Genomic DNA, 18,527 nt, shown 5'->3' on the forward strand with positions numbered 1-18,527 from the left:
TTATCGACCCCCAACTACCGGTTTCCTCCCCCAGACGCAGAGGTATGATCCGTACGTATGGTACTTCGGATTCTTCAATTCGCGTAACGCCTCGTCCAAAAAGTCATCCACTTGTTTCTTTGTCCATCCCAAATACCTCGTGAACATTCCCATTGAGAGGCTCTCTCCACCCTCGATACCATGTTGGAGATAGTATATTCCTAGCACTTTTGCGGCCTTGTCCTTCGGCCAGGGGCCACAAGGTATTTTTACACGTTTGCTGTCCACAGCCTCGAACCCTGATGCCTCCATAGCTTCCACATGACTCGTTCCGGGCATCGGATAACCGGCCGCTCTCGCCGCCTGAATCCAATACTCTGGCCATTTTCTCAGAATGTTGTCTTTGGGCAGCGATCCATCATCGCAGCAAAAGGGGTCAACAAAGTCCTGTATTTCGAAGTATCCTCCAGGCTTCAGGCAGCGAAGTGCCTGCGCATACAAGCGGGCCCAGTCTTTTATGAAGCCGGTAAGTTGGCGGATGTGAATATAGGAAAACGTATTATCGGCGAATTCCCATGTTTCTTCGATATCATCGACTTCGAAATGGAGGTTCGGTGGCACGAGTGAAGGTTGAATTGGTGACAAGTCTGTGCCGATAACACGCGCCCGTGGATAGGCACTGCGATATGTCAACTTTTTTTCGCGTTATGGGAAGATATGGGGAAGGGGATTATACTCCGCGGCATCTATCGCCCAAATCCCTGTTCCCGTCCCGAGATCTAAAATTCTCCTCGGATCTTCGATCGGCGCCGCATGGAGGTTGCCATCGAGGGCTAATAGGCAAACGTGATGCTGGAGGTCCATCCGGTTTTGCTCGTCTTCATCGTTCGGCATAGCATATCGACCCTTCATCACGAGAGCAAGTTAATTTCTTCATTTCTCTTGGCCAAAACCGGGGGGGAGGTGAAAGACTTGGCGCCACCCATGGTATCGTCTCCCATTCTCATAGACGTACGACAGAGCACTAGACTTCAAAGAAGTAGTGCCACTGGCGTAATCGAAGTCATCGCCTTCATAATCCCAGTCAACCTCGATGATATCCTCCATTCGGTTGCTATGCTAGACGCAGTTTCTCAGATGTGTGGCACTTCTCCCTGCTTCCCCAATACCTATCGCTTCGATTCAGGCTCGTTTTACCGGGACTACATCTTCGAGCGGGGGGGGGGACAAGATATTATAACTTTGCTCATGAGGTTTCCGTGCTCTTGTAACGGACTCGGGAATGGTGAAAGGGTTAGAGGAAGGTCGGATATAGTACCGGGCGCGTGAAGCCGATCCTCAAGGTAACAAAAAATGAGAAGAAGACATGAATGGCAACAAGGCCGGATTAATATAACAAAGAAAATAAGAGTATAGAAATGATGAGGGAGCAAGTGAGAGTGAAACTATAAGTGTATTTTATTAATTAAGCTGAAGGGGAACACGAGTGGTATGATGGGCGGAAAGTAATGAAGATTTTGTCCCGGAGGAAAGGAAAGTGGAACAGCCAAGAGATTGCCCGGATAGGTAGATCGAGTGATTACCCATGAGATATGCCAAGATTTCTACCAAGGAATTACAAGGAATGGCAAGGGACATCCTTCTCGTTGCTGAAGAGACCGAAAAGCGAACAGGAGGGTCGGCTGTGGATGCCTGGCACCCAAGAGTGCGCATGATAGTATGGGTACTACACTCCTCTTTTACATGTACAGTACAGTACTGTACCAGGCTATTCGTTACAGGTACAGTACCCTTACCCCCGGACTTTGGATCGATTCAAACACCGTACGATAAAATCGGATTTTCCCAGACAGAGAGGATTGTACCGTAGTCGTTACTTGCAATGCAATGCCTCGGTTGCTATCCGCGGTATATAGATTGTAGGAGAGTACTGTACTTGCAGTGTCATGGTTCATGCTTTGTCACTCGTATAAGGCTTACGGCGATTGTCTTGGTATCGTATGATAATATGATACCGGTACTGTGGTCGGAGAGGGAGATGGTTCAAGGTTGTGGGGGTTTCGGGTCCGTTATATCTCCATCGGGTTTGTGAAATGATTTGGCACGTCCTAGGTGTGATATATACTCGTTTTGGGATTCTGTCTGGAGATGGTATGGTATGGAACTGCGAGCACGTGGATTGGTCTGTTGCAATGCAATGAGCTGTGGAGAACAGGTCGTTAGGATGACAAAAAAAAAACAGGTATGATATTATGATAATAATATTATTATATTATGGGTCGGGACACTTCATACTTCCACCAAAAGTTTTTTTTTTGAGAGTTTGGTACCCATTTCTAGAAGTATCATATGATAATAATATTCATTCTCGAATTTCTAAAAAAAAAAAAATCCAGTTTAGAAATTCTCCGGTCATGACCATGACACTCCCGGAGAGCATAAGAATGCCATACACGATTCCGGAAACCCCGTGAAAACTGGCACGTTTTAACGTTGGGGACAACTACCCGGCTGACGCCGGCGAGAAAGCGGGGGGGGACACATAACTCCACGCTGACAGCCGACCGCCCCCAGTCCAATGACATGAGCTGAGCTCTAACTTACGCCATCTGGATATCTCCCCCGTGCAAAAACTCTGGTCTTGACAATGTATCATACCTTGGGGGAAAGGGACATTCCGAACACCTCGCCATTGCACCAGTACCCTGGGAGATTGGTGGGGGGGGGGGATGGCGGTGGCTTGTTCGCTTTCCCGTCGGTGCAGGCACGCAGGCATTCGTGCTTCGATATCACCATTATCAAGTTTAGCGCATGGATTTGACGCCTAGTCGGGGGAATGTTATGATACAAATAAACTGATCCGATAAGTTGGGACCCCTCACGCGCAAGCACAGGCACGATTGAGCCCACAGAATTGTCTAGAGAACGGGGGGGCTGTACTCTCCAATCCCACTGCACGTTCCAGCAATCTTAATTTAGTATTGTGCCATTGCTTGTCCAAGGTTCAATGCCCCCTCCACACAAGATTACTATAGACGCTTTCACAGCGAATAAGAAATGACGGCGACTGGAAGAGTTGTCGAATAACTTTGTTTGGCGTAATTCTCAGCGGGGAAGCAACCGGTGAGGTCCCGTTTTTTTTTTTTTGTTAAATCGTAGAATCTATTTGCTTAAAGGTGCAAACCTCCACTATAAGAGCACAGTTTGGCTAAAGCATGGATCCTAGATACAAGGGCACCTCTGCAATAACCGCCCCACACCCCTGATTTAGTCCTTAGACATGTTGGTCAAAAACCTCCTCCACAGGCCTAGGAGAAAATAAGCCAGCCCAAGTCCCTCTGGTATGGGACCAACCACACATCCGCCCCCATGAAAGCTCCTTCTGCACTAAACAAAAAAAGCACAAAACAGGACCAGCAGGAGCCAACAAGAAAACCCACACCGTATTCTCTTGAGAAAGGAAACACAAAGGAAACCCAACAAAGGAAACCACCTTGATAAACCACATTCCCCAATTTTCAGCCAGTCCAGCCTTCACTAGCAGCTAGGAATATAGGGGAGAACTATGATGCATTCACTTCGTGTGATGAAGGTAACCGACCTGCACTTGCTGGCCCCCAGTGGAGTGATCGTTTCATGGCTGGTCGGACGGGAGCGTGACAGGAGGCAGTGCAATACCAACTACACGTTGCTGAGTAACCCAGACATTGGTAAAGCAGTAAACCCGACCGAGTAAAAGAACTCGGAGGGGCGGAAGAGTAGTCACAACCTCACACAGCTTAGCCAAGGTGGCCACTATGGAGGGAGGGGGAGGACAGGAACCACAATCTGGCAGAGGGACCCAAAGTCCAACACTAAAAGGGGTGAAAATTTCCTTTGGCCTCACGATGAGGTTTGGTGTCCAGGCTTATGAAGCTTTTAAAGTTCAGCACTGGAGAGAGGATCATGAGGTGGTAGAGCATGGTGTTGACGACCGCCACCACCTTCCCAAACAGGAAGGTGAAAAGCGGGGTCAGGAAAATAGCGGAAGAGAAGCTTGAACCGGTGAGGTCCCGTACTGTACTGTACTAGTACAGTACTTGTAGATATGATAGTAACAGTGCCGGTAATGATAGATGTGTGTGCTACCCGTATATCCACCCACCAGGTCCGCACACCTCCCGTGCCCCGCTTGGATAAGAGGGTGTTTAAACAACAACCCCTCCGTTAGGGACCAAGTATCATAATTCTCGGTGTCGCCTTTAATTAAACACGTGACGCATGACGCATGACGCTTTGTTGTGGTTGCTAGATGGTGATACTCGTGCACGAGACACGGTTGTAGATTCCCCAATATCGAGTAGGCACGGGAGGCTGCATTGGGTTACTCTATGGTGTTGGCCAACTACAGGTATGTCCTGATTATTTGGAAAAAAATGTGCCGAGGTTGAAAAAATGTAACATTGCATAAGCCCTGTTTCATCAACAAAAAGTCAACCTCAAGATATTTTTTTCCATAACCATTTCTAAAGTGAGTTTCAATTTTCTTTATGCTCCATGTAACTTACTGCTCCTAAGTTTTGACGGAATTTGGTTAAACAGAGTTCCAGGTCGGTTACAGTATCGACCCTGAAAACATGTAGTCTATCATGTAAGCACTTGATTTGTGACTGATTTTGGGATAACGTATGATACCGGTACTTCATTTTTCCGCTGCCGGCAACTTAACAAGGCCAAACATATCACACGCGCCCCGTCGGAAAATTAGCTATCCGGGGGGTCGGCGCCTAAGTACCATTTAGGGCCCGGGTCCACACCGTGCATAGCTGGGGAAGCCCCGGCTAACAAATTATCGATCCATTTATGATAGTAGGCGCTTCAGTGACAATCTCCTCCAAGCCTCAAACCTTCAGTACCGTAGTATCATACCAAAATTCCGTAAATTATACGAACCCCATCCATGAGTATATTCCGCTTGACCGAGTAAACTGATACACCACCCCGGCCTCCGCGAAGGGGATGACTACTTCCAAAAGCCCTAAGATCTGCCGCGATGTCGCTAAAGTCCACCTCGGAAAGATATCGTCAGAAGGTATCAGCTCATCTCAGAATTCTTCTGGGGGAGCTACTCCCGGAATCGGCAAAACACTAAAAAAAACCCTTGGAGGCCATTCCGTCATGCTCTCCTCAATCCTTGGAGCGTCGTGCTGCTCGGTCGAAGTTGGCAAACGCCCACACGTCGAACAACCTTGCGAACCGGCCCTCCCGGTTCAACGCATTGTCCTAAACAAACATGGCCCAGGTTTGGGTTCTCGATTCATTCCTTCTTAAATCTGGGTTGACAACGCACTCTCCTTGTCCCTCATTATGTGCTGGGAAGCTGTGAAAGCGTACGAATTCACCAGCCCTACTTCCCCAATCTGGGAGGAGCGATCAGTTCTCACTTAGAGAATCATTAAGGATGTTTCTGGAGAAGTGCGTAGGGATGGGTGGGTTTTTACAGGTACGGAGGGGCTACAAATACCGTCCGAGAAGAAACAGATTTCCTATAAAAGATTTTGGACAGTGAAAACAAGCGGAAGGGTTTTTGCGGGAGTTAGGATTCAAGGAGGAGACTCGGGCGGAGTATAGGAGGCGGAGGGAAATAATGATGAGTGACGATACCTTGGAGGGTAAAGCTAGCGAGGAGAGCTATGATGAGGATTGGAGAATGAGGACTTAGTGAAAGCTGTAGCAATGGAGAACGCAAACGCTAGGGAAGGGGTTTCTTGACAGTTGGAGGGTAGAATCAGGATTTCATCCCAAGAGCTGTGTTAGAAGAGACAAAGAGGAGATGAAATCGTATTGTAGAAGACGATGATTCCAGCTAGAGAAAGAAGAGAGTAGAAGGAGAGGAGAATATGGCATCCGAGGAGATAAGCTCATGAACAAGGTGATGTAAGTAGTGACAGAGCCTCACTTGAGACTATGGTAAGAGTACGAGTACAGCTATGATATGATTTCCAACAAGCTGAAGCGAATATTCGAATCATTGATTATCACTCGACGATTAGATAATCTCAGAAGAATTGTCCTATTCTGTTATCCCCATTGATCTTCATTGCCCCCAAGCTTTCCCTCGAATGGCCGGGCAAGACCCTCCATCCAAAGTGAGTTCAAGTGTCGCCCCTAAATAAGCCAAGACTTGATATCATACTGCGTGCCCATGCCTGATTTTAACCTAGTCTACCTCTTGCGATTGCGAACCCTTTCCGCGGTGGGGTATGATAGACCGGACACACGAATCACGAGTCCATAACATATCAACACCCAGAGGCTATTGCCGCTCGATCTCTGGGGAAATGAGGGTTGCTGTTTTTTTTTTTCTTGCAATGTCTTAACAAATGTGCAATTATCATACGTGGTCACTGGCAGGACTTACAATACAATGGGGAAAGGCAACGCTTTGTTCCGAAGGGGGGGCAGCTCTAGCCCTCAGAAACCAACGGCAGATCCCGAAACCAAAAATAATCACAGTGGCCGCTGCTTAACACAGACATACAGTACCGCCATCACAACAGCGTGAGAAATGTCCAAGGCATGAAAGGCAGTTTTCTCCAACTTTTCTCTCACTCCCCAAGAGTTTATAAAGTCGCAATACTAGCATGCATGATCACTCGAATCACCCTGCCGCTAAGCTAAGCGATCAACCCCTGCGGTTGTTACCAGTACCGGTACTATTAGTACTGTACCGTATTTTGGGAAACAGGTAGACCCCTGCAAAGGCCCACAGTGAGCGCCCTCTGCACAGCACTGCACAGTACCTGCGTAGGCATCTCTCTGAGCTGTATCCGCATTATCAGGAGGCCTATTTTTGGTTGTTTGTTGTTGTGTTGGAATGGTTGGGGAAAAGGTTGAGCAGCGCGCCGAGTGCTACTCCGGTCCTGGTATCCATGCTATCAGACTTGCGGTAGGCTATATTCGAGTACTCGAGTAGTAGCGATAAAGGCCTTTTGACGGACATCACACATCCCCGATAAAATGCACAAACAGGGGGGGGCGAAGAAAAGCAAAGTCGAAATTACCACTGTCTCGCCGTCCCACACCAAATTGGACATTGCTAGACGCTGCATTTTCAAAACAGCAGTTTTTACGAATTGTATCATGATGTTTACTTTTTGGGGATGTTTCACCGCGGGTAGGGCAGGGCGAGGCAGCGTTTGACGTCTTGTCTTGTCTTCAACTACCGGTACGCATCCTAAATGCAGGTACAGTTTTGTGCTTTGTGTGCTTGCAGATGAAATGCCAGAATAGAAAAACTTGTTATTGTCTATTCTCCCAATTCCTTCTCTAGAGTGTCCACGTCTAACTCTTCGCACACCCTAAGTACGGTTCCCAGGCTTTCAAACATGCCATTCGTGGCTACTCGGAGCATTCGTGCGGTCGTCGCTTTGTAGTGGATTTGCAGGATTGGAGAATCCGGTGTGGAGGTGTAAGTTCTTTGGACGAATGAAGATATCTCCCGGTCCACGCTGAGAGCCCGTTGAATTGTATCAGCAAGATGATGAGAAGGGAGGGGGAGAGATATGGTGCTACAATAACGCAGTGGCATGTTAGTGGGGTAGATAGGAGGGATTGGCGGAGGGAATTTGAACTGACAGCGAATGGGGATACTCGGGGTCTACGGGAGGAGGAGCAGTGATGGTCGCGGTGGCCATTGCCGCAGTTTGTTTTGGCGTTTCAGTATGTTTGTGTATATCTGAGTGCTTGGAATGGATCAAAATTGGGCTACTGCGATGTAGTCAGTTGTGTGGGACAACGAGATGAGGGAGGTTCTTTTCGCTCGTCTTGTTGGTCAGAACAAGATCTCCCAGCGGAAGCGCAGCTACTTGTAGACGTTCGTCGCCAGGGTCAGCCACTCGAAAACCAGATCGCTGCGACAGATACGCCCCCACATAATTGCAGGTTGCTATGACAACATTTTCTTGTTGACAAAATTCCTTATGTGACATACTGAAAATTACCCGATTAAGCCGCCAAGATCCCGTAACAAAACAAACACAACGCTTGCTCACCACTGCTATAATGGCTTGGAGGTTCCCCCAGCACTTGTGAGTTTCCTTCTTCATACCCTCTCCACCCCCCCCCCTTCCCCTCTAAAACTCCAACGTTGCCACCCTTTATTCCAATTTTTCCTATCCTCTTTGCTTCCCCCTTCCTTTCCCGCGAAAATACCTTCACCCTTCGCCCTTCCCGTCAAGAACGCAGCCACTGCCTCTGCTTGCTACCTTTCGTCCAAAGAAGCTGAAGCGTATCCTTGTACTCTATCCATATTCCTCCGCTATAGCTTCGTCCGCTCTCTGTAAGGGTTTGTAGTTTTGATTAGGAGGGTTCGAGTTTCGACAAAGAAAAACAACAGCAGTATTGCCCAGCTGCTAGACCGGCTACTATTAGGGTCCTGCGTTGTAGCGTTTGACGTTTGACACCGCAAGAAAGGAATCAGCACAATGACCCCCAACAGCAGCCAGACTGTCTACGGAAATGTTATAGAGTACATTGGAGGTGAGGAGAACCGTTTCGTCCGGAGAGCCCTATCTAACTTCTCCAGATCGCCTCTATCTTGCATCCTACACCTCTCCACCCACTGGCGGTACGCCATTTCCACCCCCAGCCATCCCGGATCCTTATAAGATCACTTCCCAGGTGAATGCGCACGCCTCTGCCAGGTCGCCTTCCAAGAGGAACAAGAATCTTGGCATTAGTGCCTCCTCCAAGAAGGTTGTTTACTTCACCGTTGACGATTCATTGCTGTATAACGCTTTCCACCATGACTTCGGTCCGCTTCACATCGGGCACTTGTACAGATTTGCTGTGACACTTCATGACATCCTTGGTGACCCGGTGAATGAGGGGAGAATTGTCGTATTCTGGAGTAGGCCTGATGGAAGAAGTAGAGCAAATGCCGGTTGTTTACTGGCTTGCTACATGGTAGGCTTTACCTTTTTTGCATCTCCCTACTCTGCACCCCCCCCCCCTGTTTGTTGGTATTGATTATTTTCTATAGGTGCTGGTGCAGTCGTGGCCACCTCACCTAGCATTGTCCCCGTTGGCTCAGTGTGATCCTCCACTTATGCCCTTCCGTGATGCTGGCTACTCACAAGCCGACTTCGTGTTGAACGTGCAGGACGTAGTGTACGGTGTTTGGAAAGCTAAGGAGAAGGGCATTGTAAATTTGAGAGAGTTCGGGTTGGATGAGTATGCTTATCATACTATTTGGAGAAGGGGGATCATGAGCTAATAACATGAGAACAGGTATGAAAAGTTTGAGCGGGTGGACATGGGAGATTTTAATTGGATCTCCCCTAATTTTCTTGCGTTTGCCTCACCACAATTCACACTCCCCCCACCGAATCGCCCACAGCCTCACCTCCCGACAAATCAAGAGGAAATCCTCGCCTCTGGCCTCCCGGTTCCATTCCGAAACGTCTTGGAACACTTTCACACCCGCGATATTGGCCTAGTAGTCCGATTGAATTCCCACCTCTACCCCGCCGAGTATTTCACCGCACTTGGGATAACGCATATTGACATGGTATTCGATGATGGAACTTGCCCACCTCTCAATCTCGTTCGGAAATTCATCAACCTCGCTCATCAAACTATCGCCCAGGGAAAGAATATTGCGGTTCACTGCAAGGCTGGACTTGGGAGAACAGGATGTTTGATTGGTGCATACTTAGTGTACCGATATGGATTCACCGCCAACGAGGTTATTGCCTTCATGCGTTTCATGAGACCGGGAATGGTTGTGGGACCCCAACAACATTGGCTGCATCTCAACCAGGATGAGTTTAGACAATGGTGGTTCGAGGATACTATCATGGCTGCCGCATTGGAGAAGGCAGTGTCACAATCTATCTCGCTTAGGACACCAACCAAGGGTAAAAGAGTGGTATCGGGAACGCCTTCGCAACACACAAGACGTAGCATTCTCGGAGAGATGGATGGTAATGAAACAACGTCTGGTGCCCTGCCTGCTCCTACGCCTGGTCAGCCTCGAAAGGCAAGCTCGAGATATCCTCCGAATACTGGTAGTCGCAGAACAGTTAGCTCTCAGCAGGAGAAGGAGTTGATTGAAATCCATCAGGATGACGAAAACGTTGATGTCAACGCATCCCCGATTCGACGAAAAAAGTCATCAGTCAAGATGATCGAGGCGGCAGCAACCGGTACCGAAGTGCCTGAAGGAGTTGTTGAAGGAGCAATGAGCGAGGAAGAGTACCTTCTACGTTTGCACCGCCGGACCACATCTCGAAGTCCAGCTGGGAAGAGAAGCGTCTCATATACAACCACCACCACAACAACAGTGAGTCACACTGTTACACCACCCAGCGCGGACAAGACCGCGGGGCGAGAACGAAGCGGGAGTGGTATTGGGGCCAAGATTAGAAGTTCGCCGAGGCGAGGAACAGTCGCTGCCGGCGGTGTTAGAAAGGTTAGCGGCCGAGTCGTCAGCGGAGGTACGCCGGGAAAGGCGTTGTAAAGTCAGCATTTGTATGAGTTGCTCATTCCCAGATTTCCGGATCGGAAAATTTGGGTGTTTGCGTTGTCTCTGCGACCTGGTGTTTTTTTACGTTTCCCTTGCTGCATGGGGTGTTGAGTCCTTTCCTCGTTATCGCTTCCTATATCATTGACGAATTGCACGACATGAGTTTCCCTGTCTTAGTTTTCTTTCTCTGCTGTAAAACCTTTTTTCTGAGGCTTTTTTTCCCCCTTCCTCACCTTTCTAGCTTCACGATAAAGTTCATTTGGCCAGAGTAACCTCTTAACGGCAAATGCTTTGTGGATTGGGTTTTAATGATTGTTAGGTTTTTAGTTTATGATTGGGGATGGTGGTTGCGTTGGGAGTAACAATGATCTTATTTTACACGGGTTTTGCGAATGATCTGGATTGGCAAGATTGTCTCCATATAGGTATTTGTGTGGCTATGATGGGGGGGGGGTTGTCTGTATCCTACCGGTAGATATCTGAGGTTCTTTATTCATGAAGTAGTAGTTTTATCTGCAATAAAAGCCAGGGTGTGCTTGGAGTTGAGGGACGGTTATTTTCTGCACAAATATGTACTTCCTAAACTCTAGTGCCTAAGCTGTCGTGATGGCCTCCGCAAAATGGACCACCTAGCCCTTGATGGAGTCCATCAGCTTCTCCCGTACACGATCTACCAAACTCCCATCCATGCCCATGGCTTTAATCTCCAAAACCTTCTCCCGTGTCTTCTCTCCTATAACTATTCGCCCATCGGTCTTGGGATAGCCTAATAGCTACTCTCTCTCGGTATCAGTAACCCTTCAGAATCGTGTCGGGAACAATGCAAACAAACTTCGCAAATAAACCTCACCACAGCTTTGTTCGCGGCACCATCTTGCGGTGGGGCTGATACTGCCAGTTTGATATGCGATGAAGAAATAGCTATTACACGAGGAGGTGGGGAAGAGGGCAGTACTCGGAGGGTTAATCTGAGGGATTGAGATTTTTGGTTGAGGAGGATTGGGGATTTCATTGTTTTGACGGAAGAGGGGGGCTGGGTGCCCGAAGCATCGGGTGTTTGCGGGCAGCGGGTACTCAAGTAACTCAACCGAGTGAGGATTTATGACGGGGTTGGTTTGTTGTGACGCCAAGATATTCGCTATGATACCAACAATGCTATTGAGGCTGAGCTGACAAGGGACGTCAACAACATCGAGTGCCTCCTTCCACCTTTTTCGCTTCTGCGCTATCCATCGCACAACACCTCGTCCTAGTACAACCACAGCCAACGTCGCAATACACTTTTCAACGGCTACTGCACCTGCGAAGAAAACCTCAAAAAAAGCAACAAACCACTGAAAAAACCTATAAGATGGATTCCGAACCCGAAATGCCGCTCATTAACACTATAATAACCACTTTCCCTGGCCTCCCAACATACAACCTCACCCTCCCTGCCTCTGCCCCAATCTCCTCTGTCCTCCCCCGCCTCCGTCTTCTCCTCCCCCCAACTCTTCTACACTCCCGCCTCCTCCTAACCCCTACTTCATCCCACTACCACCCCCCCTCGGCCACTCTCTCCACCTTAACAGCGTCATCATTTCTAACCCTCCGCCTACACCCCCCCCTATGTGGTGGCAAGGGAGGTTTCGGCTCTCAACTTCGTGCCGCTGGCGGCCGCATGTCAAGTCGGAAAAAGCGTGGCCAACAGGAAAACAACGACTCTTGTAGGAATCTCGACGGACGTAGGATGCGTACTGTTAAAGAGGCAAAGGCACTAGCGGCGTATTTGGAAATCAGACCCGAGATGGAGAAGAAGGAGCGGGAGGCTAGGAAGGAGAGGTGGAGGAAAATCGTCGAGGAGGCTGAGAGGGGCGGGAGGAACGGTCGCGCGAATGCGGCGAGGTTCGATGATTTGGAGTGGTTGGAGAGTACAGAGGAGGAGAGGGTTCGGACTAGGGAGGCGGTGGAGAGAGTTATGAAGGAGTTGGAAATGGGGGGATTGGATGCGGAGGGGGGAGGGGAGGGGGAAGGGGGAAGCTCCGGGAGTGGAAGTGATGTGGAGGTGGATGGCGGCGATGATAGTGCTACCGGTGAAGGGAGTAGTGCCGCTGCTCCTGTGAAGGAAGCCAAGGAGATGAGGTTCTCGGGCTGGGATGAAGACGACGAATTCCTCAGCAGCGACGAGGAAATGAGTGATATTGCCGAGGAAGACGAAGAGGAGGGACCAGTCGAAGGAAAAGGCAAAGGAAAACAACCTGTTTGATTGCTCAATTCTTTTCTCTCTTTTTCGTGGGCAAAATCACTCTCTGTATTCCCTTAGTCCGTTGCTTAATGTCACACTTCCCCATCATGTCAAACTAAAATAAGTTCAAGCAAGCAAGCCAATACCGTATCAAACTCCCGTCGTCTTTTTCACTCATTCGATTTGTCATACGGGTTCAAGTCGTCTGCCGGGGTAACTTCTCCGTGAAACGGGTGGGGTCCCGTCTACATGGTGTTCACATGCTCTCACTTGTGGATGCTGGTTGGGGGGTTGGTGACCGGGCTCGAGGGAGGGGCGTGGATGACGAGATCTGAACTTTCGCATCAGTACGGTAGTTATCGGGTCCAAGGGCCAAGTTACTTCGCTAACAGTGGAACCAGTAACCTGCGATAACCGAATGTTGGAGAGACAGATCCCCCCCTGATTGAAATAGGCAGCTATACTATAGTAGTGCTCTATCCTTCCTCCTCGCCATCGAGCCTAGCGAGCAAAATGAAGACATTCACACCGCAAACTTTGATAAGGGACAGTTCTGTCTGTCAGCCCGTCCGTGGGTAAACTTGTGAGATCAAACGGCATCGCGTGTGAGAAAACCCGGAGAGGAAGAGAATAAGAGTGACAAGTCATGAGGAAGGGGCATATGCTGCACGAGTACGGTAAAGGTCTCATATGCCCCTCGAGTTTGTCAAATGTCCCTCAAATGCCACGGCACCCTCAGATTCCAAAATTAATATAAGTTTTCTTTTTTAAACAATTAAAAAAATTATTTGAAAATGTAAAACAGATATATGCTGAAAAATAAGAGAAGGTGAGTAAAATAGAATGGGATAGGAGGATGAGAAAACGTGTATAAGAATCTGGCAAGTTATGGTACTTTTTAATTACAATGTCAATTATACAGTATGTCGCACCTCAAATTACGAGCAAGTAATTTGGAACAGGAGAACAGTTGTATTCATTCACGTTGATGGCAGTTAATTGCATACTTGGGTGTTGCACCCGATGAGCCATTACCGTAGACTACGCCAACAGTAAAAATGCTCTCTCTATTTGTTTCATAATATCGACTAATTTTTATCGCTTGCTCAGAAACAAAAAGTTACGTGATCGATTCACTTTGGCGTCTGAGGGTGCGGTCGCATTTGGGGGATATTTGACAAAACTTTGGGGGACATATGAGACTACCGTATCTTATCGTAGTCTAAGCTATATATTGCTGCGACGGAATTGGTATCGTAGCGAGTTGAAAGGGACTGCTGTGGTCTGGAAAGGGTGGACTGTGGGATATATGACAGATGAAGGGGTGAGTCGGATACGAATGAATGATGGGTGATCACGGATGACAATATCGTAATCGTACCTGGCTGGCCGGCTAGTTAGCTTGTGGCAGTCAGCACCCGGAGAGGAGCAATTGATTGCTTCTCTCTTTCCTTTCCTTCTGGCGGAGGGGGTGTAAATTTACTGACTGGGCAAGGGGTTGCTTTTGCTTTTACCATTGGTTTGGGTGATGACTTATTTTATAACATGGTGTACTGTACAGTACACGTACGGTAACTTGTCCTATCCCTTAATCTGTCTGCGACTCTCGCAGGTTTTTAGCGCGTTTTGATGGACTAGGTTAGCTCCTTAATCATATCGTTCCTGCTGTACTCGTGCCAAAAGTGTTATGATCTCGGGATATACTAGAGGACTGAAAAGGCGTTAAGCGTGGACGAAGGGATCATCACTGTAGCAATTATCCTGGGACTTTTCCGCCAGTATTCATTCGGAGGTGGGACGGGTGGTTGGTGGAGTAATGCGCGCACAGCACTTTTGGTCACGAACAAAGCACTTCTCAAATATCTTTTACTTGTGGCATTGTCGAGGAGGAAAGGTGTATTGATGTGTAGCACTGTATACGGGTACAATACAGGGGTATAGCATATGAAGGTTCCGGAGGGCATTTTCTGACCTGGTGTCACTTCTTCTATGCAATTGCAAACAGAATCCATTGATATCATAGCGACCGGCCCTCGGCTTTTCCAAAATATATATAATTCAATCCGCAGCCATAGCACTCACTTACCCCCGATCAATGGAGGCACCGGGGAGTGAAATCAAATATGTCTAATGCAGCAGGTCGAGCTGCAGTCACCCCCACCCAAAAGAATCGAAAATGAGAAATAAAATATTGCAAAAGCCAGACATAAAGCGAAGTCGGAGAGAACTGAAAACTAAAAGATCGAAGTCAAACTACCATCTAGATAGAAGACGAGTAAAGTAGAGTATAATAGAAAGGGCGGTATGCCCAACCCCTCATTAGTATGGTGCCGGAAGAGGCTAGCGAACGAGGAAAAGCGGTAGACCGACAGATCCGATAAAGCGAAAAAAAGTAGGATGATGATATCCTTCGTGCCGAGTTGTCTATCCCCGCACTAAGCACGTGTTCACGCGAAGCAGTACGAGTAGAAGGGAACTCACCCGCAAAGACAATAGACAAGTGATGGCGCGTGCTTAGATGCCCGATCCACCTAATGGTTGCACACTCTAGATCGGTTGAGCTTGAATTTACTAACACCCTTCCAGAAGCCCCGAACTCTGACAAATTCGTCGACGGCACCCTTCTCTACAGCTTCGTCCGCTACAAGACATAAGCCTACCCCTCCAGCCTCCGAAGTCCCTCTGCAAAGGGAAGACTCAACACCCCCTTCCCTGCTCGGCAAGCGCAGACTTACCACACCGAATCGGGTCTCTCCCTCTCGGTATGGTGGCGGGGGCAGTATGTCTGGAGTGGGGAAAAATATGTTTCTACAGACCGAGTGTGTGTATATTTCCAGCCTTCTCAAGCCTTTGCAATGCTCCCTGATCACGTCGCAGAAATGTTCCTCCTCCTGAACCCGCTCCGTGTCTCGGCTCTTGTCCGCAAAGGCTGTTGGGGGTATTGGCCAACAAGAGGGACGCCATAGGTTATTCTTCACCGGAGGAGTATGCCCTGGCATTTTCTCCAGGACCAGATGTGTTAAGTTTAGCGTTTCGAGTCCGTCGCCAATCAATTTTAATATGGTTACTATTCCAGTTTGCGTCAGATGTGGGTTGGAATCGAGGACAAGGGTGTGTCCCCGATGAATCTTGCTCCAAACTCGTCGCCGTGGACGAAGATCCCTGCTACTGCAGAGCCACACGAGATGTGGATCTTCGAAGCCAGCCAGATTCCTGACTTCTATATGCTTGAGCTTTGACAAAATTTTGTATCTGATAAAGGAATTATCGTCGGGTATTCGGAAAGTGAGGCCCGGTTTGTTGCTTGCCCAAGGCCCTTCCATCACAGGGGAACTGCCATCTATCCTGAGGACCTGTAATGTATCGCTTGCGAGATATGAAATACCGCACAGCAAAAAGCGTGCGTTAGGGAATATAGGGTTATTCCCGTTTCGTATAGTAATGTGTTTCAGAGCTCTCCTCTTTAGTGGAGACGATAGAGAGAGCACAGCATCTTCAAAACATGCCATTGCTCCCGGAAAGTCAAGATATATTTCCTGCAAGCCATCCGTATACTTCCAAAGAAGGCATTGCAGATCTGTCGTGACACAATTCGCCTTTTCACGTCGATCAAGGGTGGTGGTTTCGATTAGGGAACCAAGGAAAGGAACCGATTGGCTCCAGCGGAGTGTTAGAGAGCGTATCGCTCTCTCCTGGCCTCGCCAAGAAAACGTAGACAGGTGATTGACCAGCTCGTACAAAGACTTGGGGGAATTGACGGAAACCCTGGACAAGACGTCATTCCGAAGCAAGCCACGAAACCAGCGATTCGTATGGGAGAGGTGGAAGAGAGTAGGTTTGTCAATCACAGTACTGGAGTCCGGAAAGGGGGGAGAGTCGGGAAGGAAGAATATTATTCTAGACACGATCTTCTCGGGAACGCTCATGTAACACCCTGGAAATCCAGAACGTGGAACCCAAAGAGGGTTTTCTCCCCCATCGTGATAGTCTTCTACCAATCTCATCGCAAAGATAGGATATCGCTGCAAACACCCAAAGCTTCACTGCCTGTGCCACGGCGTGGAGTGGGAGTGATTTCTGTGATTGATGAATTTGGTGCACGTGCACGATTTCGTGAGTGGCCTGTGGTTGCCAGAGACAAGTTCGATAGTCAGGGAAAAGGTGAAAAGGGTTGCCTACACGGCTTACGAGCACTCTAGGGAAAGGATCAGGTTGGAGTGGTTCCGACAAGGCCCTTTCTTCAAGTGCACTTACTCGCTTCAGACTTTGCACATGTACCTCAAAGGTATAGTACTCGAGTAGTGTCGGGTTCTCTATCCCACGGCTTCCACTGTGGGGGAGGAAATGTAAGGATCGGGAATGGGGGCACCGTGTCGATAAAAATGTATTCTCTGGATGTTTGCAGTGTTCGAATAACGAAACAAAGTGGGAGAGTCTACGATGCCCAGCTGAGATCAGTGACCCCAGTATTTCAATATGCACTTACAATTTTTATTTTTATTTTTATTTTTATCTTTATTTTTATTTTTATTTTACTTTATTTTTATTTTTTTGCAAATACCTAATGTATCATATCTGGATGAGCAGCCCGAACCAACCGAACACTACCAAAGCTGCGAAATTTATCGTAGGTATGCCGGGTTTAGGCGAATGATAGGCTCGGGGCCGTAGATCAGTGTTGTTACATGAATGGAGGGATTCAAAGTTTGGTGTGATGTCTGTCCGTCATGAATTGGTGTTTGGTCCAGATTTCTGTGTTGGTGCACTACCGTAAGCTTGCAGAGTGGTATTATACTTAACTTCAGTAGGGAGTAGGGGTTCGTAGCAGCGCGAAACACGCGACCGCGACCCTTTATGCGTGCCTCAAGCCAATTGCTCGTTTGTTTAGGTGGGATCAATCAGATGCCGTCCCCCGGTGCACAATTGAAAAGATCCTTGGGCATCCCCAGCCCCAGCGACTCCCACGATGATACACTCTCCAGCGGCCGGTCTGTAGACGGATGGAAGAAAAAGGTTGGAAATGATTTGTTTCTGCGGGTTACCCGGAAGCTGAGTCGAGTTATGATACCGGTATATGATACTGTCCTCGAGTGCCCGAGTGTGCACGATAGGAGGGGTTTTTATATCATGACCCTCTCGGTCAGTGAGCCGACTGTGTCACTTGCCCATCACACACGACGAGCAACACTGCCCGTCATCTAACCGCAAATGGTACGTAAGTGTGGTATCGTACCTCAGCTTCAGGATTGTTGGTGGTATTAAGTACTGGTACTGTACATGAAATCTAAGTTAATGATGCCCTCTACTACCCAAATAATGACCAGTCTCGAATTCAGGCGAGTTTACCGCACAATACCGGTAGTCCAACCTTCCGTGAGCCAATATTACAACAACCATCCCGGATACCGGTAATCCTGCGAACCGGCACTCGCGCAGGCCCCACCAAAGGATCTCACAAACCTTCATGAAGAAGGGAATGGTGCAGCAATCCTTGAGTTAAACCCACAGCATCCATCCAACGTCTGTGATCACCCGGGAATGGGGAATATAGCACGCAGTACCACATAGTGCCGACGCCGTGGCCCGCCTGAACACCATTCGCTGATACACCCAGCGACTCTCACGGTTGGTCAATCGATTGTCTGCAACCTTCCGTCTAGAAGATGCTCACCCGATACCAATACCCTTCGCGCTGAAAGATGGGACGAAATTACAAACTACCCGTAAATGTCGTTCCGGTTAGGGAGGCGTGATACTGTCTTCCCCTGCTGACATCAATTGGCTTCGAAAAGACTCTCTTTGACCTAGAAGGGAGCA

General features: G+C 48.4%; 4 protein-coding genes; 2 read left to right on the plus strand and 2 right to left on the minus strand.

The window, feature by feature from the left end:
• GSTUM_00011108001 (uncharacterized protein) lies at positions 1-1,086 on the minus strand (the record flags this gene model as incomplete). The annotated part of the gene is made up of 3 exons (XM_002841722.1): positions 1-658; positions 716-885; positions 952-1,086. The coding sequence occupies 3 exons, from the start codon at positions 1,084-1,086 to the stop codon at positions 1-3; spliced, it is 963 nt and encodes a 320-aa protein (XP_002841768.1).
• A 6,156-nt stretch (positions 1,087-7,242) lies between these two features.
• GSTUM_00011109001 (uncharacterized protein) lies at positions 7,243-7,830 on the minus strand. XM_002841723.2 has 2 exons: positions 7,597-7,830; positions 7,243-7,529 (listed from the first exon to the last, which is right to left on the minus strand). The coding sequence occupies exons 1-2, from the start codon at positions 7,653-7,655 to the stop codon at positions 7,268-7,270; spliced, it is 321 nt and encodes a 106-aa protein (XP_002841769.1). The 5' UTR covers positions 7,656-7,830; the 3' UTR covers positions 7,243-7,267.
• Positions 7,831-8,148: 318 nt separating this feature from the next.
• GSTUM_00011110001 (uncharacterized protein) lies at positions 8,149-10,940 on the plus strand. XM_002841724.2 has 4 exons: positions 8,149-8,499; positions 8,546-8,925; positions 9,002-9,192; positions 9,250-10,940. Exons 1-4 carry the CDS (start codon positions 8,445-8,447, stop codon positions 10,478-10,480), a joined length of 1,857 nt encoding a protein of 618 aa, XP_002841770.1. The 5' UTR covers positions 8,149-8,444; the 3' UTR covers positions 10,481-10,940.
• An 897-nt stretch (positions 10,941-11,837) lies between these two features.
• GSTUM_00011111001 (uncharacterized protein) lies at positions 11,838-13,512 on the plus strand (the record flags this gene model as incomplete). XM_002841725.2 has 2 exons in its annotated part: positions 11,838-13,057; positions 13,112-13,512. One exon carries the CDS (start codon positions 11,838-11,840, stop codon positions 12,729-12,731), a length of 894 nt encoding a protein of 297 aa, XP_002841771.1. The 3' UTR covers positions 12,732-13,057; positions 13,112-13,512.
• Positions 13,513-18,527: the final 5,015 nt, after the last annotated feature.

Source organism: Tuber melanosporum (assembly GCF_000151645.1).
Source record: "Tuber melanosporum whole genome shotgun sequence assembly, scaffold_8, strain Mel28".
NCBI classification, from domain to species: domain Eukaryota; kingdom Fungi; phylum Ascomycota; class Pezizomycetes; order Pezizales; family Tuberaceae; genus Tuber; species Tuber melanosporum.

What these genes read in the sequence shown, in the direction of transcription:
- GSTUM_00011110001 (XM_002841724.2), top strand. Translation starts at nt 8,445, where the DNA reads ATGACCCCCAACAGCAGCCAGACTGTCTACGGAAATGTTATAGAGTAC. An exon ending in TGTTATAGAGTACATTGGAG is followed by an intron (nt 8,500 to 8,545) that starts GTGAGGAGAACC and finishes TAACTTCTCCAG; the next exon opens with ATCGCCTCTATCTTGCATCC. An exon ending in AGAGAGTTCGGGTTGGATGA is followed by an intron (nt 9,193 to 9,249) that starts GTATGCTTATCA and finishes ACATGAGAACAG; the next exon opens with GTATGAAAAGTTTGAGCGGG.
- GSTUM_00011109001 (XM_002841723.2), bottom strand. Translation starts at nt 7,655, where the DNA reads ATGGCCACCGCGACCATCACTGCTCCTCCTCCCGTAGACCCCGAGTAT. An exon ending in CCCGAGTATCCCCATTCGCT is followed by an intron (nt 7,530 to 7,596) that starts GTCAGTTCAAAT and finishes GCGTTATTGTAG; the next exon opens with CACCATATCTCTCCCCCTCC.